The 22,309-nt window shown below is 39.4% G+C and overlaps 1 protein-coding gene across 3 annotated transcripts in view; it reads left to right on the forward strand.

The window, feature by feature from the left end:
- Positions 1–7,423: 7,423 nt before the first annotated feature.
- RASGRF2 (Ras protein specific guanine nucleotide releasing factor 2) overlaps positions 7,424–22,309 on the forward strand; it is a 239,691-nt gene continuing 224,805 nt past the window's right edge. For all 3 annotated transcript variants that reach the window (XM_007079978.2, XM_042989305.1, XM_042989311.1), the window contains exon 1: positions 7,424–7,781. In XM_007079978.2, the coding sequence (XP_007080040.2) occupies positions 7,494–7,781 (288 nt within the window). In that variant the 5' untranslated portion in view covers positions 7,424–7,493. The remainder of the gene's footprint in view (positions 7,782–22,309) is intronic.

The following is a 22,309-nucleotide window of genomic DNA, read 5'->3' on the forward strand; positions in this document are numbered from 1 at the left end:
AATTTACTTAACTGGGTTCCAGAACAGAGTAAAAAATACTTAAAGGGATATATTATAATAAACAAACAAGACCAATAGAACTCAAAAGGTAAAATTCACAATATCTGGCATCTAACCAAAAATGGCAGAGTAGCAGGCAAAAGTGGCTCATAGGAAGGAGAATATGCAAGCAGTAAGAGCAGAGCCAGAAATGACATAAATGACAAAATTAGTAGAGCAGGACATTAAAACAGCTATTATAAACATACCCCATATGCTCAAGAGGTAGAAGAAAGCATGAGAATGATGAAGAGGAAAATGGAAGACAAAAAGACCCAAATCAAACTTTAGAGATGAAATATATAGTGTTTGAGATTTAAAAAATACACTGAATGGGATAAATAGTAGATAATACATCATGATGAAGTAGAGTTTATGCCAGGAATGCAAGGAGATGTTTTAATGTTTATTTAAAAATTTAAAAATCAACTATTTCTTCACCAAATTGAACAACTAAAAAAGAAAAACCCTATGAATATCAGAAAAAGCATCTGTCAAAATTCTGCATTCGAACATGGTTTTCTAAAAAAAAAACAAAAAAAACCAAACTCGCAGCAAACCAGGAATCACTGGAAACTTCTTCAGCCTGATTAAGGGCATCTATTAAAAATCTACAGCTAAAATCATACTTAATGGTGAAAAGACTGAATTATTTCCTTCTAAGATCAGGAACCATCAAGGATGTGCACTTTCACTACATCTATTTAACATGTCTTTTAGAGGCCCTAGCCAGGGCAAAAGACAAGAAATGGAAATTAAAGACATACTGATATAAAAGGGAAAAATTAAACTATGTTTATTAACAGACAGCATTGTCTCTGTAGAAAATCCTAAACTGTGAAAAGGTTACAAAACCTTGTAAATGAATATAGTAAGGTTGTAGGATATAAGATCAGTAATCGGGGCTCCTGGCTGGCTCAGTCAGAAGACAAGTGACTCTTGATCTCAGGGTCATGAGTTTGAGCCCCACATTGGATGCAGAGATTACTAAAAAAAAAAAAAACCAGTATATGAAAATCAATTTTATTTCTATATAACTATCATTGAACAACCAGAAAATAAATTAGAATGTGATTTATTATTTGTTGTGCACTGAATGCTTGTGTCTCCCCAGAATTCATGTGTTGAAATTTAACCTCCAATGGGATGGTATTTGGAGGTGGGGCCTTTGGGAGGTTATTAGGTTGTGGAGGTAGAACTCTCATGAATGAGATTTGTGTACTAATAAGGTGATAAAGGGACCAGGGCTGGAGTGCTCTCTCTCTTGCTCTCTCTCTGTGCAATGTGAGGATACAAGAAGTCAGTCAACTGGATTTGGGGAGAGGGCTTTCACCCAACCATGCTGACACCATGACACTGGACTTTTAGCTTCCACAACTGTGAGAAATAAACTTTTTTGTTTGTTGATAAACCACTCAGTTTATGGTATTTTGTTAGAGCAGCCCGAGATAAGACACCATTGCATCAAATAATATGAAATACTTAGAGATAAATTATATGAGTTGTGTAAGGCCCACACGCTGAAAACTAACAAAACACTGCTGAGAGAAATTAAAGAAGATCTAAACAAAAGGAGATATATACCAAGTTCATGGATTGGAGGGCTCAACATTGTTAAGATAACAGTTCATCCCAACGTGGCCTACAGATTCAACCCAATTCCCATGTAATTCCAGCAAGACTTTTTTTTGTAGAAATGTATAAGCTGAATCTAAAATTTACAAAAAATTACAAAAGATTTAGAATAATCAAAACAATTTTGAAAATTAAGAAACAAGGTGAAAATCCTAAATGACTTGATTTTAAGTTTTTAGAAAGTTAAAATAATCTAAACAGTGTGAGATTGGTGTAAAGATATACATCAATGTAGATTTGTATATATATATAAAGCTATACATCAATGGAACAGGATAGAGTCCAGAAATAGACTCACATATGTATAGCCAATTGATTTTTAACAAGGATGCCAAGGCAATTCCATAGGGAAAGAATATTTTTTTTAAGAAATGGTGCTAGAACAGTTGGATAGCCATATGCAAAAATATGAACCACAACTCATACCCTATACCATTGGATTAGGATAGTGTAAACGGATAGGGCTAAATGTAAGAGCTAACACCAGAAAAATTCTAAAAGAAAACACAAGAGAAAATCTTAATGTCCTTGGATCAATCCAAAAGACAACCCAGATGTTCATCTACAGAAAAATGGATAAACAAATGTGTTTACCCACTGTTTATCCCCTCAGTGCTATTATTAAAATACTATTCAGCAATGAAAAGGAACAAACTATTGATAACACTCATCAAAATAGATGAATCCAAAATCATTATGCGAAGTGAAAGATGCTAGATAAAAAGAGTACATCAGTACATTTATATAGGCTTCTAGGAAAAGCAAACTGACTCACAGTGACAAAATGGACGAGTGGTTGTATGGGGGTAGGAGGGCAAGGAGAAATAGGAGGGGAGGGATTTCAAAGAGGAATGAGGAGACTCCAAAGGGAGATAGAGATGTTTGCTATATTGACTGTGCCATAGTTCATGGGTATACAAATATGTCAAAACTTATCAAATAGTATTCTTTAAATCTGTGCAGTTAATTGTAAGTCAATCATAATCACAATAAGCCTGGTTTTAAAAAGTACAAAGAACAGTTTGTAGTATAGTGTGCAGTTTAAATCCATGGAGAAGTGTAACAGTCAGGAAATTAACACTAGAAAATGTAATAAGAAACCCAGTATCTCAGGGATTTAACACCACAAAAGTTTATGTTTTGCTTATGTTATATCATCACTTGGGTTATACTCCCCCTGGCACTCAGCCAGCCAATGACTCCAGGACCTTGGCTGCTCCTGTCTTGTAGCTCTGCTGACTTCAACATGTGGTCTTTACTCTTACCAACTATAAGGAGAAAGAGCAGAGATGATCATGACCAGACCTACAAGGAGGTGCCCTTCAGCTCCTTGCTCATCATCCCTTAGGCCAAAACCTAAGGGTCTTTTCCATGCTAGGAAGTCTTCTCCATGTTAGGAAGTCTTCTCCATGCTAGGAAGAAGGACTAGTGCTTTCATCTATACATCTAGCCAGTTCCTGCCAGAAGAAAAAGAGATGTCAGAGTAGTTATGCACACAATAATGTGTATTACGAAAAAATACTGAGCTTCTGAGCCAAAATACTTGCATTCAGATCCTTTCAGTTTTCTCCCAGAGTGAAAAGGTATTTGCTTTATATTTCTGAACTAAGGGCACCTATTCCAGGAGTTCTCTTGAAGGAACAGTTTCTGCGCCTAAACAGAATCCAAGTCTCTAACTCCTAGGAGGCAGAAAATTGGTATGGTCTTCACATCACTCCCACAGCCTCCCCTACTCCTTTTCTACTTCTGCCCCCAAGGTATACAGCTTGCGCCTACACCATCTGCAACTATAGCACGTCTAGAATGATGTTACAGAGCTACCAAGAAATTTGCTCAGGGGCTTTTGTGCAGTTCAGCAGGATAAAGGGATTCGTTGCCTAAGCAGTCATTTAGCTTCATTGTGTGACCATTTGGACAGGCAGTAACAATTGCAAGATGTGGACTCAAGGGCTTATACCACCAGTTGTGGGAACTTGACAAGCTCACTCGCTCTTTCCTCAAATACTTTCTTCACTTGGCTTCTGGGACACCACACTCTGCAGGCCCTCCCTCCCTGCCTGCTGTTTGTTCACTTTTTTTTTTTCCTGCTGTCCTCCTCCTCTTCCTAATCTCTGAATGGTAGTTTGCTCCCAGGGCCCTCTCCTGGAGTGTCATCACATGTATGATTTAGGGACTTTGAAAAGCGATAGAATACATTCTACATTTGTGGAAATCAGCTCCCTGCCTCCCAAACTGAATAGTTTTTGGACATCAGATAAAAATTGTCCTCCCTCTTTCCCTTTTTTTGCCAAATTATCTGGATAACTTCTCCCTCTACAAATAATAGAGGAAGGGAACTTATTCCAGATATGGCAGTTAATTGCTAATTTTTTTCTTATACCTTGCCTAGAAAAGGCAAAAAAAAAAAAAAAAAAGACCCTTTCACTGTTATCAGTGAGAAATGCTTTGTTGCCCTCGAAAATCAACTTAAACTGACCTTTTCGGGGAAAGAGTCCATAAAATGCAAGAGGGAAAAACAATGAATTCACAGAAGAGCTTTGTTCCCACCCACTTGGAACATAGTCCCTTTAGCCAACCTGTTTGATCAGCTGGGGAAAAAGCATCCTCATTTACATAACCTCCTGACCCTTGGTGTTTCAAGATGGCATCATTCCAGGGAAGCAGTTTCCTTATGAATGAAGGAGGCTAAAGGCCCACCAATGCCCATCAGACCCCACAGGATACTTCTTCTCTAGATTGTCCTGGGATTTCTGGTTGTTTCCATTCAGTCTTGCAAAATGATCTAATATTTGCAAATGTGTGTGCCCTCTAACAATTCAGTGGCCAAATAGTATATTAATTTAGGAAATAGTTACTGTAATAACTTTTTGTAATAATGACTTGTGTGCCAGGTGCATATAAGCTCTCCTACTGGGTGCTTCTGGGATTATAGCCCTGTCTTGAAGAAGCAGATAGGCAAGTGAGAAACATCTAAACATTAACTCCTATTCCTAATAGACTGAGCACACCAGGACTAGAGCACTGTCTTTTCTCTGTATCTTCTACATCACCTAAGTTTGAGGACAGAAACAGGTGATCAATCAATCAATTTTTCTCACAGTGAATTTCCATAATTAAAACCAACAAAGATCATGGAGCCAAATTTCAGAGGAAGCCAGAGCTCCCTTCTGTCACTGTCAGGGGGGCCATGACAGCTATAACATCTTACAGGGTAGGAAGTGATGACAGACAAGAGGCTGAGGTGAATACTTCGTGTGGTTCAAATCCAAAGGACATTTGAGTAGAAAGAAAAGATCAGTTAGTACTGAAATTAGCCTCCACACCAGAGACATTGTTTATTAGGGAAAGAGTGTTTCACATCTGGAGAAAAACCACAAGTGGCTAGAAGGTTTGAATACTCATTGCAAATTGTTTTTGTACTGAGTTCACACACTAATGGTTTCCACTCAACAATGGGGCCCATCAGCTACACAGGTATCAACTCTTGATTCTCAGACCTGGGACTGGACCACAGAGAAGGAAATAAAAGGCCTCCTGAGGCATTTGCCATCTCCTCCTCATCTAGAATAAATGTCCATGTTTATTTATTGTTTCTGTACTATATCTGCTCTAAAGAACAATGCAAGCTCCCAGCTGGGTGAAACCCAAATTAGCACAGCACTGTCGCTAAGACATTTAAAAATGTGCAAAGAGAAATGACCACTGCTCTTACACTGTAAATTCAAATGGCAATTTCTCTATTGTATAATTTTTAATAGTGAAAGTGTTTTGTTTTTGTTTTTAGGTAAAATGGAAAAAACACTCAGCTGCTCAGTGAGGCAGAGTTAAAATATTCTGCAAAAACAGCACTTATGGAACAGGCAGAACCCCTGGGCCATCAATTTATGAACACACAACTTGTGGCACAAGGCAGGTGTATTGTTGCAGATTCATGGTCTGGAAAAGGATTTTATTTTATTAAAAAAAAATTTTAACAATAAACACTTCATGGCAAACTATTTTTATGATAAGTGACTAATGGGGATAAAAAGTATGTATAGTAGAATCAAATACTGGCACTCCCTGGGGATTTCACTAGCTTTCTTCTGCAGCTGCTGGGCACGTTATTTCTTTTCCACTTACATTTTATAATAGGGGTCTCGGTTGTCTGGTCGTACTTGTGAGATTTGTTAATCAAATGCATTCCAGTCCCAGCTAGGGTATCTAGTGAATCTAAGACAGCATGACTTCTAGAGACATTCTGGCAGGGCTCAGCAAGTCTCCCTTGTTTGGGTATTTTTTTCTGGTTGAAAACTCTGCTTAAAATTTAGTTTCTTTCATCTTAATCCTGAGAAATCACAGGCATTGAGAAGGGACCAACAGCATCTAGGAACAGGGGGTCGCCCTCATTAACCTTCTCCTCCGGTTTTAAATACAACAATGCAAGTACAAGAGGAAACGTCAAGGTTGTCCATTATGTAAAGCCACCCTGTGACTCCACCTACGGCTATGGAAATGCATGGATGGCTGAGTGTGAGTGTATGGATGTGCAGGTGAGTTGTGAGTTTGTGTGAATGGGTTTGTGAAAGTGTGAATTTGCACGAATGTATATTTGTATGCTTCTGAGTGTTTGTGTATGAGTATGTTTGCGTATGTTTTTTTGAGTGAATGTGTTTTGAGTTTGCTCCCTGTGTGTATTTGTGTATGATGATATGTGTGTGTATTACTGTGAATGTATGAGTATAAATAAGTTGCGCACGTGTATTTATGTGTAATGCTATGAGTGTGTGTATGTTGAGTGTATATATGTGTATATGTCCATTTTGTGTGTGAGTTTGGGCGAGTGTGTATATAAGTATATGGTTGGTTTGTGTGGTAAATGCGTGTGTTTGGGTGAGTGTATAAGTGTGTGCACGTATGTAGTTGCCCGGGTAAGTGTGTAATTGCATGCAAGCAAGTTTGTATTTTTGTGTGAAGTGCTCATTGTGGTTGTATTTGTTTTTATATGATTGCATAATTTTCTGTGGAAGTATTGTGTGTGTAGGAGTGTGACTGAGTTTACGACTGTGTATTTGTGTGTATGTGTATTCTTGTTTGTATGACTGTGAACGTCCTGTGAGGGTGTAATTGTGAAAATGCGAGCGTTGTGTTTCGACCTGCACGTTGTGTCAGTGTGTTGTGTGCATGTGAGTGTATATACTCGTCTGGGCGTGCGGGCGCGCGTGTGAGCGGGTGAGTGCTGCCGCCGCGCGCCTGCACCTCCCAGCTTTCCGCCCCATCGCGGCGCGGAAACAGAGGCAGCAGCCGGCCAGCCCGGCGAGGGAGGCACTGCGCGCGCCTGGGCGAGCGGGCTGCGCCGCCGTCACCGCCGCCGCGCCGACTTTGCCCTTTAAATCGGTCTCCAAGCCGATTACAGCTGATCTCCCACGTGACGTTTTACCTTCTGTTTCCCGGAGCCAGTTGCCCGAGGACAGTCCTCCTCGGGCTGCCGCGCGTCGCGCCGCCCCAGACCGCCGCGGGGCTCCGGCTCCCGCAACTTCGGGCGAAGCGGAGACGGGTCCGGGCGCCCTCTCGGGGCCACTTCTCCGCGCGGGCGTCGGGGGCTCCCCGGGCTTCGCTCGGCCAGGAGGGCGGCGGTCGCGGTCGAGAACGTGCCCTGGCCGCAGCCGGGAGCCCCTCGGATCCGCGAGGCGCCACGCCTCGAAGGGCGGCGGGGTGCCCTGCGCTCGGCGTCAGGCAAGGGGGCGCCCTTCGCCAGCCCGGACCGGAGCGGGCGCGCCCTGGGGCGAGTTGGCCGAGAGATGGCTTCGAAGCAGCGGTGAGCCCCCCGCGCCCTCAACATGCAGAAGAGCGTGCGCTACAACGAGGGGCACGCCCTGTACCTGGCCTTCCTGGCCCGAAAGGAGGGCACCAAGCGCGGCTTCCTGAGCAAGAAGGCAGCCGAGGCGAGCCGCTGGCACGAGAAGTGGTTCGCTCTCTACCAGAATGTGCTCTTCTACTTCGAGGGCGAGCAGAGCGGCCGCCCGGCGGGCATGTATCTCCTGGAGGGCTGCAGCTGCGAGCGGACGCCCGCGCCGCCCAGGGCCGGGGTCGGGCCGGCCGGCGCCCGGGACGCGCTGGACAAGCAGGTACCATCCGCCCTTCTTCCTCTGTCTCCCTCCCTCCCGCCGTGGAACTCCCTGTTCCAACCCTCGAGGTCTAGGGCTCGACAGAACGCGGGAACCGTGCTCCGAGATCCTAGGTTCCCCTGCGGTGTCGGGGGCAGGACATCAGCACGCGCCTCCCCATCTCCATCCCCTTTTCTCCCCCACCTCCTTGTAATCGGTACTGAGGCCCCGCTTTGTTTCTTTCGCGACTCTGAAAGAGGTCGGCTCTTTTCATTGCGAACCATCCGTTGCTTCGCTAGACCTTGTTCGGAAGGATTTTCTGTGGTGACGTGGGTTGACACCTGTTGGATTTAGATTGGCAAGACGGAACTAACTTATTTGGGAAAGTTTGGTTTCTCCCTTACCCGGCTGGTGCGTGTAGGTCTGGTTTTTTTTTTTTTTTTTTTTTTTTTTTTTTGCCTGCACATGTTTGATGGCTGGTTGTGTAAGGAAGAAACGGGGGCTCCCAGGAAAGGACAGGAACTTTCTGTTGGCCGTTTTCAATCTGTTTTTGTGGTTTATGTCCGTTTACCTTGCTAACATTTGACCTGCTGGGTCTAATTATGAAGGTAAATGTGAATCCATTTCCCTCAGGATTAGTATTTGCTAGCCACATTCCTGCTACGTTTAAACATGTGGGCATTTTTAAAGAATGCTTCTCTGTACTTTTAAATGAATGCTTTGAAAATAAATGTGACCTTTTTATTCCGGGTCATAATTTTATTAGTTTTGCTGTGTTCGCACTCGGGGAGGACAAAAGCCCCTCTAGGTTTAGTACCTCCTGCCCTCCCCCCCCCCCCATTCCTGCAAATACGAAATTTGTATTTTTTTTTTCAATCACCATTTGGTTATTAAAGTTAGAGCAGACTAATTTTATGGTCTCAAACGTTCTCACTTCGCTTCTAGATCTCCACCTTGAAAAAAAGAGGCCGATTGTTTTCGCTGTTGCATAAAAATGTTTCGCAGCTGAATTTTCCCAGCAAGTTAGACCAAACAGCTTCTCCCGCAAGAGAGTGGCTGTGGGAGGCGCTAGCGATGGGATGATGAGTAAGATGCCTGCATAACCCCTGAGGCTTATAAAACAATGTGTAAAATTAAGAGGAGTTCAAACTAGATTAACCAGGAGTTTTTTTTTTCCCCCCACTTCGGTTTCACTATAAATCATTAACAGACTTATTTGATTAAACTTGTTATAGCGCATATAAATCTGAAATTTAAAAAATATCCTCTTTGGTTTTTGGGGACATGGTGAGGGTTTTTTGAAAAACTGATTTCCTATTTTGTAGATGTAGATACTGGAAATATAAGTTGAAGTTTCAAGTTCTACATTTTTTAATTTAAATTAAGAGAAGGAAAAGGGTTTTGAGGAAACAGATTTGTTTCAGTATCTATTTTTTTTTCTGTTGGTGAGATTTTTTTTTAAAAAAAGGTATGTGTTCCAAGGCCCCACCGGAGCCATAACTAATAGGTTCTTTTTCTTTTTTTTTAATGTTTATTTATTTTTGAGGGAGAGAGAGAGAGAGAGAGAGAGAGAGAGAGGCACACACAGAGCATGAGTGGGGGAGGGGAAGAGAGAGAGAGTGAGACATAGAATCTAAAGCAGGCTCCAGGCCTTAAACTGTCAGCACAGAGCCCCACAGGGGGCTTGCACCCAGGAACTTCGAGATCATGACCTGAGCCGGTGATGGACGCCTAACCGACTGAGCTACCCTAGATTCTTAAATGTTATTATGTGTGAAAGAAAATACCCTGAATATATCATTGACTTATTCCAAATTAGGACTTAATTCCAAATTAGGTTTTCTCTTTGTATTTATACTAATATCAGGAGCTAGCCAATACTTTTTTCTTTTTTTGAGTTGGGGGTGGTAAGATGTTACTTGTTGGAACTTGTCTGGCTGGCTGACCAGTTAACGTTATATGAAAACCAATATTTTTCTACTTGGAAAATATCTGTACTGTCCTCTTCTGGACAGTTTTCTTTATACCACACTTTAATAAATAAAGGTAATCTCCAAATAGTTTGACTTTTATGCCACTTTCTAATGGAAATCCTAAGCAAGTCATCCTAGTAAAAAAAAAATTCTGTTGTCATACAAGTTATGAGTATTTCTCACTCATTCTGTACATCTTTAAGAGGATAGAAATGAGAACCTTTGGTCCATGTGAAGACACGTGAGGTACACAGGAGTTGGATTGGGAAATCTGTCAAATTGTGTCTTCTGTTAGCCATGCCTGCCTGACTTAGGTCAGTTTAGCAGGTTGATGCTTTTCTGTAGTACTGCCTGTCTGGGTGTGTTTGAAGAATTAAGAAGAAATTGCAAAGATAGGAAACAAAAAGAAACCTTCTACCTTAAGCTTATAGCTTATGCACTGGGTTCCCTTTCAGTTAATTTATGTTGCTGTGTGCTCCCATCTTCTCAAGCACCTAGACTTGAAACTGGCGAAGTTGAGGCACTGAACAGGGACTGTCTTAAGGTTTGCATCTCCAAATATCCTTCGGGAGCTTTCCGAATAAATGTCTCTGTCAAACCCATACACATAGTTGAAGATCAGGGCTTAAAATGAAATTTTGGGAGGCAGAGTGGTTTTCCTCCACCATGTTGCTGTGACCTCCGTATGCAAATTTCTTAACAGTTCCTCTGTGTTTTTTTTTTTCTTTCTGTGAATGAAATTTGTTTCTTAATATTTAGAAATTAAGAGTTGGGCTAAGAAGATTTCAAGTTGCCTTTCAATAATGGTATCTCCTGTTTCTAATGTTGTAACAGCAGCGTGAGCTTTTGCTGTGTAGAGGATGTGACAGACTATTTCATAAGATTTAAAGATTACCATTCTCAGTAATAAATACTAAATCTGAGAAGCTAAGGACAAGCACGTGATCAAAGTGGACATTCTAATAGGTCAGCAGATGTGCAAACCAACATCATCGCTAGAACAGAGACATTCTAGGGACACCTGGGTGGCTCAGTCGGTTAAGCGGCCGACTTCGACTCAGGTCATGATCTCATAGTCCGTGAGTTCGAGCCCCGCGTCGGGCTTTGTGCTTACAGCTCGGAGCCTGGAGCCTGTTTCGGATTCTGTGTCTCCCTCTCTTTGACCCTCCCCCATTCATGCTCTGTCTCTCTCTGTCTCAAAAATAAATAAACGTTGAAAAAAAAAGAAAAAAAAAAGAACAGAGACATTCTTATTTACATTGGAGGGCGATGTAATGTCATTGACAGTTACTATAGTTAATGCAGTTTTTGCTATAAAATGCCTATAATCATTCTTGTCAGTTTAAATGGTACTTATCCTTCAAATGATTCTTAAATTCTGTTTAATTGTGTTTTAAGGTAAGTCATAAGAAGAAAACACTCACTGGTTTGCTTCTAAATAATTCAAAGGAAGTTGGTTGATGAAAGAAAAAATTAAGGTTTTTATTTTAAACCACTGTTAAAGTGTTTTTTTTAAACTGCTTCCAGTTAAGAAGAAAAAACAAAGGTGTTTTTCACTTTACAAATGTGCCTATGTTGAAGGAATATTTGCCTTGCTCCATTTTTTTCAGGAGTGTCCCAAAGATTTCACTTTGGTAGGTTCTTAGGAGATTGATTGCAAAACTCTCATATCAAGTTCCCTTAGTGGCTACTTTTGTTTTGTTTTATGTTTATTTTTGAGAGATAGAGGGAGAGAGATAGAGACATAGGATGAGCAGGGGAGGGGTAAAGAGAGAGAGGGAGACACAGAACCCAAAGCAGGTTCCAGGCTCTGAGCTGTCACCACAGAGCCCTTTGCAGGGCTCGAACCAAGAACCATGAGATTGTGACCGCGAGATCATGACCTGAGTCATGACACCCAACCGACTAAGCCACCCAGGCGCCCCTCCATAGTGGCTACTTTTTAGGTACTTTTAGTTATGGTGATATAATTAAGATGAATTCAGCCAAAAAAAAAAAAAATTGCAAATAGTGTTCCTTGCAAATGTGTGTTGGTGGTACTTATTTCTTTAAAAAAAAATCTCCATTTATGTAAAATGAAAAACTTTTCATTCTAGGTAAAGGCGTTCAAGGGGAATGGGAATTTGAGTTTAGTAAGTACCTTCTATGTGCCAGGCTCTGTGTAAGTCTCCATTATCACATCTCATTTGAACCTCACTTCAGCTCTTGGAGATTGGTAATGTTTTATTCGTTTTTACCTATGCTAACACTGAGATTTACAGCATTTTTGGGATATAGAGATGATCCAAGTCCAGCTCCAGGTATGAAGATTGAATCATCTCGAGGAGTGCCTTAGTAAGGAAGCTTTTTAAATAGATTGAGCTTCAAGAAATTTAAAATCTGAGTGGGATGGGGGTTGGGATTGTAGTATGTGAATCACTGTTTTGTTTATTCTTATTTCCCTTTAAAAACTAAAGGGCAGTTGTGATTCTTGAGAAATATAATTGCAGACCATTGCATTTTCAAAGAAAAATGAGATTTATGTTTAAACAAATAATTTTAAATTTTAAACAAACAATTTTGCATGGCATTCATTTCCTTCAATAGGGGATCTGTAAAAATATTTGCACTTAAGTGAAAGTGCATATCCGGTTAGTCTGGTCCATCTAAGTAACTGTATGTGTCTTGCTTATTAGCAGGCAAGACATATAGGAGCAAAGCAGTATTTATTCTTATTTTCCTGGTAATGTTAAGTGTTCCATTCACCCTGATGTCAGTTGTTTTTGGTCTAAAAGATCTCCGTAGTTCTAGAGGTTTAAAGTAGTAGATACTTGTCATATTTGTGCTGAATTAAACATGTTGATTTAATTTTAAAGGGATTAAAGGTTATGTGATTTCCCCTGTCACCTCATTACTAACCAGTCATTTTAGCCTTCCTAACTTGACCACAAGCAGAGGATTTTAATCGTTTTATGGAATTAGGCAGAGCTGTACGCAAGCCCTGAAATACTTGTGGAGGGTGGGGAGTGTGGATGGTGGATTTTAGGTCTAGTTCATGTTGTTTAATTGATGCATAATAACCAGCTCAATATTTTCTTTTCGACCTTTGCTTCTTGAACATAAATGAAGGGAAATGGGATAAAAATATTTACTAAATGTTATAAAAAGTTTTAAAACGTAATTTAAGGAGGAGAAATGATTTGTTGCTTAAACTTTGTAATCATTCTTTCATTTAAACTTAAATGAAGAAAAATTCTATGGATTAGCAACATGTAGTTATTTTAATTTTGGTTACACTAAACCTTACTATTTATATTATTGTAACATAATTTGATTTCTTTGGGAATTAAAAAATAGAGATATTTTCCTTTCACTGGGTGATGATAAATTGTAGAGCATGTGTAATAACCACGTTTCTGGTTTTAGCAAGCAAATGTTAATAGTTGGTTAAAACAATTGATATTGCTGTGTGTTTAATGCAGTTATATTTAAGGTGATTTTGTCCATATTTTTCAGTAAATATGCATACTTCGGTCAATGTAATTTTAATTTTGTAGAATAAGAAAACCTAGTCCTTAAGATTATTTTGTAATGAAAGAAGACAGGTATACAAACAATTTGGCTTTACTTACTAGATGTTAAGTCCCAATTTTTACACTTTTAAACTAGCTTTGTGTTTTCATGCCTGTTCATTTGTATTATAAGAAAGGGATATATGTACTTATGTGTGTGTGTTTATTGGGTTTGTTATCTTCTATCATTAAATATGAAACATTTGTTATGCAGTTACATATTTTGGAGTTTACAGATTTTTATTTATATCATTAACATTTTAGGATGTGAATTATAAATTCAATCTGTCTACAAGTTAAGGAGTTTTATTTTTCAGGACTATATAAATATTCTGTTTCATTAGTCACTATATGAATTCCTCTTTGAAATAAGCTTACCTTAATTTAAGACTGTGTATAGTAAAATATTAGTTAATATTTAAGTGAAACTAGAAAATGATACTTGTTAGGTATCAATATAGTACTGTCGCAAACATTTGTTTGTTTTATAATATTTGGTCATTATTCTAAAATTTACCATTATTCCAAAATTATTTGTTATACTTCAGTTGGTATAATTTTCAAATACGAACCGATTGTGAAGTTATAAATACATGATTTTGGCTCCACCAAAGCGTATATTTTAGCTTTTTTGCCCAAAGTGTATATTTTAGCTTTTCTGCCAAACATGATGGTGTGTCTGTTTAGAAAAAAACAGTAGCAGAATTTTCTTTCTTTTTTCTTTTTTTCTTTGAGAAAACATTGGTATCAGTAGGTGGACCAGAGGTGCAGAAAGCACATATTCTCACTTTTCCTTTTTACTGGCACTTGAAAAAATTAATTTTTTTTTTGAGCAGCAGGCAAAAGTTTATTAAGAGTATAAGATCAGAAAGGAAGAATGGTATGAAAGCTCTCTTTACAGAGAGGGGGTGTTCGAAAGTGAATGCTCGCCGACTACAGACCAGGGACTTTGTTTGTTAGGGTTTTGGTTGACCCTAGGGGTTTAATAGGGGTGGTCTATGGCCAAATGTTCCTTGTGGGTCATACATGGTAAGACTTTTGTCAAATTCCTGAAGGGAACCTGAGGGGGAGTAGGTGGTGTCTGTTACATTCTTAAGAGGAACCTTAAGCCCGAGGGGGTTTGCTATGCTCAGATGCTCCCAGCATTCTTCCAAAGTATGTGCTTTCCCCATCCAGAGACCTCAGGTCCTAACCTTTTCCTTTCTGCCTACTGAATCCTGTCTTTTCCTATCATATTCTCCCCCCCCCCCCCCCACCCCTCCGAACATGTGACTCTAACTGCCATTAGGAATTGGGACAAGGACTGATCTTAACTGCTTCCTGCTGAAGGGGGCAGTCAGAGCAGGTTCTAAGGTCAATCCAGAGGTCCGATATAATGGGGAGGTGTTTGGAACATCTGGGCTAGCAAAATTTTCTTGGACGTCTTATTTTTCTTGCATATGCGACGGCTTAGTTAGAAGACATTGATATCTTAGGTGAGCCCCCAAAGAAACGTTGCAGGACTTTTTACCTCAGTATCTGGAGTTCATTGTCTCACAGCTTCAAAGAATGAAGAGGTGGACAGAAAAGGAGCCACAAGCAGAAGTTTATTAAGAGTAGAAGATCAGAAAGGAAGAATAGTAGCAAAACTGTCTTTACCTGCTGAGAGGGGAAATTTGAAGGTGAAAAACTTATGATTCAAGGAAAAATAAAGACGCAAATCATTTTCCCTAAAACTCCTCACAGTAATGCCAAATGCCCCAGATATACTTTTAAGGAAAAGGCAGAAAGGCACACACACACACACACACACACACACACACACACAAGTTTGAGTTGATCAGTGTTTATTTCAATTGTGTTTGTTTTCTTTTTGAACTATAAAGAAAGACATGAGAAAGTTGGGGAGTCCTATAAAAGTCTACTTTACAGCATCAGAGTAGAGTCAGTTAATGAAAGTTAGAATTCTCGGAAGATCTGAGAAGACACAGACAGATAAAATGACATTAAAACAGCTATGCTTCAAAATAAAATTTATCGATCCTTTAGTGCTGTATTTTTCTTAAATGTAGGCCACAATTTCTTTTATTAGCTCTTCCCATACTCCCCAATGTGACATTGCATGAGACCCATGATGATACAAACAGCAGGAGTCCGAGGGACTCTGGTTGCTGGTACTTTGCATTCTTTTCAGATTCCTGAAATGTTTTATTTTGTCATTGGTCTGATTTAATTTAGACAATGCCTGATTCATTTCCTGAGCTGTATTTATGAGCCCGTGCCATTTGTGTGACTAATGTAAACAGAGGGGTTAGTGGTGTCCAATAGAGGGAAGATTGGAAAGCTAAGAGGTTTCCTGGGAATAGCAATGTAGGAATGTGGAGGTGGTAACCTGGTCTACGGCTCATCATGAAAGTAGCATCCGAATTCCTCACGGAAGCCATGCCGAGACCATGTCAATGATGTGTAGGTATAGAGGCTGTTCACATCTGGTAGGAATTTGCTTTCTTTTAACTTTAGGTTTATCAGTTTCCAAGTCCGATGGTAGTATTGTGTATGGCTCGGTTCAAGAGTGAAATTGCCACGGTTTCTGTCTCAACTTAGCTACTCACCTATATGTGATCTTGAGCAATGTCTCTTTCTAAGCCTGGTCCCTGCCTGAAGACGAGCATCATGACAGTACCTACGTCATCAGGTTGTTGTCAGGCAGTCGTCCACACCAGGCTCTTAACATGGCATGTGAATAGTCTACACATTTGTCAGCTGGTGTTTCCATTAAATTCTTTCTAATGTAATTCCTTGTTGATTTTCTACTTTATTTTATTTTTTATTTTTTTAAGTTTATTTATTTATTTGGAGAGAGACAGAGAGAGCATGAGTGAGGGAGGAGCAGAGAAAGAGGGAGACAGAGAATCTCAAGCAGGTTCCGTGCGGTCAGCATGCAGAGCCTGATTTGGGGCTCAATCCCATGAAACTGTGAGATCATGACCTGAGCTGAAATCAAGAGTCGGATGCTTAATCAACTGAGCCACCCAGGCATCCCACTTTTTGTTTTCATTACTTTGGTCATTTAGGAAGTTTTTTCTTTCCTTCCTCTTTAGAAATGTTTTAAATTTAACACAAAATAGAATAGTTCAGGGAATGCTAATATATCTATCTTCAGTAATCTCCAGCTTTCTGCTTTCTTGTGATCTTTGTTTCCCTCCACACATGCTTCTTTTTCTCCCCCTAGACTATTTTTAAGCAAGCTCTACACATTGTATTATTTAACTTATAAATAAGGATTTTTTTTCTTTTTTGCACAAACCTTGTTTGGCACTGAATATTTTGCTAAATGTGGCTCTCAAAAGAATGATCTTGGAAAGAGGATGTAACGTGTTTCTGTTTTAATGTGTGTTGTTATAATGGTCCTCATCTTTTTGCTTCTTTGATATCATTATAAAGGAAAAAACTTAAGACAGTAGTTGTGAAGACGTAAAGGTGGTGGAATTAGCTTTTAAATAAATTCCAGTATGTTAAATCCAAAAGAAAAGAAATTTGAAATCAGTTGTTTAGCTGTGATCATAGTGTAAAAATATTTTCATGATTTGACTTCACTCTAGGGGATATTAAATTATAGGGGATTCTCTTACTGAGGGTTCTTCTTTGCTTTATTGAAGTCCATTTTCCAAACTCTTAAGAGCTGTGTAGCTCGAAGAATCTTGTTTAGAGCAAGAATGAGTGCTTCCTCCTGTGGCATCCTTAATGCTGCTTCTCACGAAGCTCAGCTCGTGATTGGGGCTGATTGGCTCAGCTCGTATTTGGGGACTAGACTGATCTCTGACCAGTCCATGGGTTGGCTGTTAAACTAGAGGGGTCGTGGGTGAGTTAGTTTTATGGAAAATTTGGTGGGCGTGATAGACATCATTATTGACATGTCTAGTGTACTCATCAAGCTAGTTAATGCTATCTTCATCAAACTAATACTAATTCGTTATGAGCCACATTCTCTTCCTTCACTAGCAGTTTTATACCCTCACCGTATCAATATGATCTTTCCAATAATATAATTTCTGTCCTCTGGTCTTGATTGACCTCCTGTATTGTTTAGGGATCATGTTCATAATTTTCCCTTACTTTTTAATATTTTAATATTCAAAAATTATTTGAATATTTTTCCTTTAATAATAAATTAAATATAAACTTTTTAAAAAGTATAGCAAATGTAGAGAAAAATGCACGAATTATAAGGATGCCAGTTGATGCATTTGTGCAACGTGACTGTGTGTAAGCAGCACCCAGATCAAACTATGTGTGTAAGCAGCACCCAGATCAAACTATTAACATGATCAGCCCTCCAGAAACTAACCTCATGTCTGTTCCTCTTCACTACTCCTAGACATAGAAAGCCACCATCCTTACTAATAACATTAGGGATTGCTTTTGCCTGTTTTTGAACTTCATCATGGACTCATGCAGTAAGTACTCCTTTGTGCCAGGCTTCTTTCCCTCAATGTCATCTTTGTGAGCTTGATCTGTGTTGTTGGATGTTGTGGTCCATTTGTTTTCATTTCTTGTAGTATTCTACTGGATGAACATACAAGATCTTCCTTGACTTACAGTAGGGTTATGTCCTAATAAACCACTGTAAGTTAAACATATCATAAGTCAAGAATGCTTTTAATATACCTAACCTACCAAATGTAGCTTAGCCTAACGTACCTTAAATGTGCTCAGAACACTTATATTAACTTACAGTTGGGCAAATCATCTATCACAAAGCTTATTCTATGTAAAGTGTTGAATATCTCATGTAAATTATTAAATACTGTACTGCAAGCAATAAACAGGATGGGTGCATGAATGCAGAATGGTTATTAGTGCATCAGTTGTTATCACTCATGATCACGTGCGTGGCTGACTGGGAATTGTGGCTCATTGCCACCAGCAAGCATCATGCGAGAGGACCACACTGCATACCAGTAGCCCAGGAAAAGATCAAAATTCGGAATTCAAAGTGTGGTTTCTACTGAATGTGTATTCCTTTTGTACCATCAAAAAGTCAAACAAATCATAAGTCAAACCATTCCAAGTTGGGGACTGTCTGTATAACTTTCTTTATCTCGTGTTGATGGACATTTGGATTGTTCCCACTTTGAAGCTATTTTAAATACTAAGGATACAGAAATTACTGTACAGGTCTTCTGGTGCACATACACATATGCATTTCTGTTGGGTATATACTTGGGAATGAAATTGTTGGTTCATAGGACACACATACATTTGGCTTCAGTAATTTTAGCCAATTTTCTGAAATAGTTTTATATTGGTTGATGTTCCCACCAGCACTGTAGAAGAATTCCAGTTGCTCTACATCCTTTCTAACCCCTGGTATTATCGATCTTTTAGATTTAAGCATTCTAATGGGTCTGTAGTAGTATCTCCTTTTGGTTTTCATTTTCATTTCTCTGATAATGAGGTTGAACACCTTTTCTATTATTTATTGACCATTTGATTTTTCTCTCCTTTGAAGTGCTTGTTCAATCTCTTGCCCATTTTTATGAGTTATTTTACTGATCTGTAGGAGTTTTAAATATTAATTTAAACTATATGAATTGCCATTTTTGTACATTAAAATTCTTGAATATCATAATTTCATATTATTCATTCTAATATATTTGAGGACATGATTCCTTTGTTAATTATATATAGTGCAAATGTTTTTTTACCCTGGCTTGCCTTTCTACTCTCTTAAAGGGGTCTTTTGATGAAGAGAAGTTTAAAAATTTAATGTAGTATAAATTACCTTTTATTTATGGCATTTGTCTGCCCATGATATGAATGGGGGTAGGGACAATATCTGGAAGTGCTTTGTGTGGAAGGGGCAGGAGCCGGGGCCCTCCCCTGGTGCTCTGTGGTCAGTGCAATCAAGTGGATCACAAATGATGCAGTAGTAAGTAAAATCGAATGTGCTTGCAGCAGTTTCAAATTGCCATGCCAGGGTGTTTTCCCTTTGGAGGAAGGCTGAAGAGGTAATTCTAAAAGACAAAAAATCATAATGTTCTGTCTTCCATATACTTTTTGAGGTCCGAAATAATTCCTCCCCTACTACACCTATACCTTTCATGTGTAAGGGTCAGGTCCAAGAGGGTTAAGGGAGGGCACTTTTATCAAACTTAACCAGAGTTAAGCTTGAGTCCCTGATGCCCCTTTCAGCTCTGCTGCCTCTTGGAGTATGTATCAACCAGGCTGGCCTGGAGGTGCTGTAGTGAAAAAAATATATATCATATCCACAGTGCTCAAGATGGAATCCTCAGTTTTCAAAACATAAATATATAATGCCCTATAACTCTTTCTACTTTTATTCTCATCATTCCCCAGGAAGTTGCCAAGAAAGAATGGTCTCTTCTCTTTCTTGGAATACCTACTTTCAGAGATCAAACTGCCTTACTAAAGCGTATGAATGGGAGGGAATAAGGAAGAGAGAGGTGGACAATCAATCCATTGTTGACTACGCAGATTCATTTCAAGGGCCACAATGGTGTGGCTGGAAGCAGCTAATCAGTAACCTGAAAATTATGAACAATGGTGAGGCAGCACTTAGTACCCTGAGAGGGGTTCAGAGGTCTAATGTAGCCAATCTGCCAGGAGTGAGAGGAGGTAACACCCCTGTGACCTGGCCTCTTCCATTGTGAGACAAACAGGTCAGCTTGTGGCAGGAGTCACACATCTGCCCTGCAGTGGTAGCCTCTGCCTTAGAAACAGAGTCAGGCTCCATCAGCCTTGATGAATCAGCCTACTTGATTCCAGTAGGTTCACAGCCCTTCCTATGGGCATCTACATGAGTGCTCCAGACAGTTCAGTCAGCAGACTTGGTTTGTTCCTAGGTTCATGTTTCCAAAGAAGGGTCTCTTTAATTTTCCTGTCTGCAGTTTTCCAAGTGGTAGACCAAACAACTAACCAATGGCAACAGCCCAAAAGCATGAGTCCTACCCTCTGACCAGAGTAACTACATCTTCTTTTGCTTCTGCATAGCTGGCACTGAGGCTGAATAGCCACAACACCCAGTGAATACCACTGGGTTTCAGCTTAGCCAAACCATCAATGAACCAGGCCCAGACATTTAGGGAATCTTTTGTGTATTGAAGGCCCCCTTGAGTCAATGGCTTTGCTTTAGGTAGCAGAACAGATCAACTTCTCCTCAGAGGGATACTTGCTCCTGAGGCCAGACTAGCTACACTCTTGAACGTACCTTTCCATTTGATGAGCAAGGTTTGGGCCCTTGTCTTGTTTGTTCTTGAGTCCAAGTTGATTCATCCTAAAATGAGAATTTCAGGTTGGAAAGTTACAAGGCCTCTGTGGGTAAGTATGGACAAGGAATCAGCAATAAGCTAATAGTTGTCTGCATGCCTTGTAATTTTGTTTGAATTTTGGGCATTGTGTATGAAAAATCAAAGAAATAATTGAAGGCTCTGCATGATATTATTTTCCTTTGGAGAGGATTTACTTTTGTTTTCTTGCAGGCATAAATGTGGGATTTATGTTACATTAATCCATTCTATGATTGAGCTGGTGAAAGCTAGGTTTCAGGTTTTGTGAGAATATATCCATTTTAAGTTTGCATTAATTTCTGAAGTGTAGCCTTTCCAGGATCTTATCTGGAATCCTGGATGTTTACAGAACTCTTCCCTTCTTGGTCTCCTCCATCCCCATGAGACTACCAGAAACTCAGTGCTGGTTTCCAGCCTCTTATCTGCTGATTTCTGGTTGTCCTCCTAGCCTCTTGCTTTGTACCACTTAGAAACTGGCAAATTCCTTGAGAGGAACAACTTCAAAGACGGTCAGACTCACTAGTTTACTTCCCTTTTCTACTGTGTCTTTACATGTTAGGTCCTGGCTTAGGTCTTGTTATCTCACTGATGCTTTCAAATGGATATTTTTTTTTCCTTGTTGTGTCCAGCTTTTCTAATTGTTCTCAATGTGTGCGTGTTGGGGGGCTGGAGAGTGGGACAGGGTCTATAACAAGCTGCTTGGCCATTACCACTCAGCAATGCGTTTTAATAATGAATCTACAAATCAGTAAAACTCCTTTCAAAACAGTGGAAGAGTTATTTTGTGTGTGTGTGTTTTTCCTGGATATTTGTCTGTTAATTACTTCTTAATCATTAATAATAAAATACTAAGAACTCAAATCATAATTATACTTATTTTATCAGTTTAATTCTGAACATCTTTGAATATGGTATTTTTGAAAAAATCAAACGAAAGCGTAATTTTGTAGTCATGAGATTTTTTACAGATGTTTATCTTACTATTTGAGGATACTGAGATGTAAACCCCATTTTATTCCTTACACAGTGGATTTAGTTTTAAACTTTTCTTTTAGATAGTTTTCTCATATCTGATGTCTATCTTTCTCCCTCCCCACCTTCACCTATCTATCTGTATGTCTATTTATCATCTTAGTGTATGAGCACTTAATTTAAAGCAATTGTCTTTCTCCTGGCATAAGTTAAACCTTTCTGCTAAGAAAGTAAACCAAAATACAATTAGATAATTTCATTTAGGATATTAACTTGTTAGTTATTTATACACAATGTTTTATACAGTTGTAACAGCTACCATTATTGAGTGCTAATTTTGGATTAAAGAGCCAAGCATTCTACATACATTATCTCATTTAATCTTCATAACCATCTTGAGATGACAGTGTCCTCTTTATTTTGCAGATAAGAATACTGAGACCTAGAGTGGTTTACTAATTCACACAGGGAAAAAGTTTACTAAGTGGAAAACTTGGTTAAATAGAACCTAATTTAGTAATTTAGCATTTCTTGAGTTTGGCCCTTAGCTAGGTGCTAGAAACATCTAACCAGGAGGGAAAAGATTTTGTCTTTAGTCTCATTCTTCTCTGTCTTGTTTCATTTGCAGTTTGAGAGGATGTCAGTCTCATCTGGCCACATTTGTAAAACCCATAAAGCAAGTTATTATTTCCTTCCCAGATTGATGAACTTATGTCATCAAAGCAAAGCTATGGTCTCCTATTTACCTAAGGGAAGCATTAGAA

The sequence above is a fragment of the Panthera tigris genome, chromosome A1 (assembly GCF_018350195.1).
Source record: "Panthera tigris isolate Pti1 chromosome A1, P.tigris_Pti1_mat1.1, whole genome shotgun sequence".
NCBI lineage: Eukaryota > Metazoa > Chordata > Mammalia > Carnivora > Felidae > Panthera > Panthera tigris.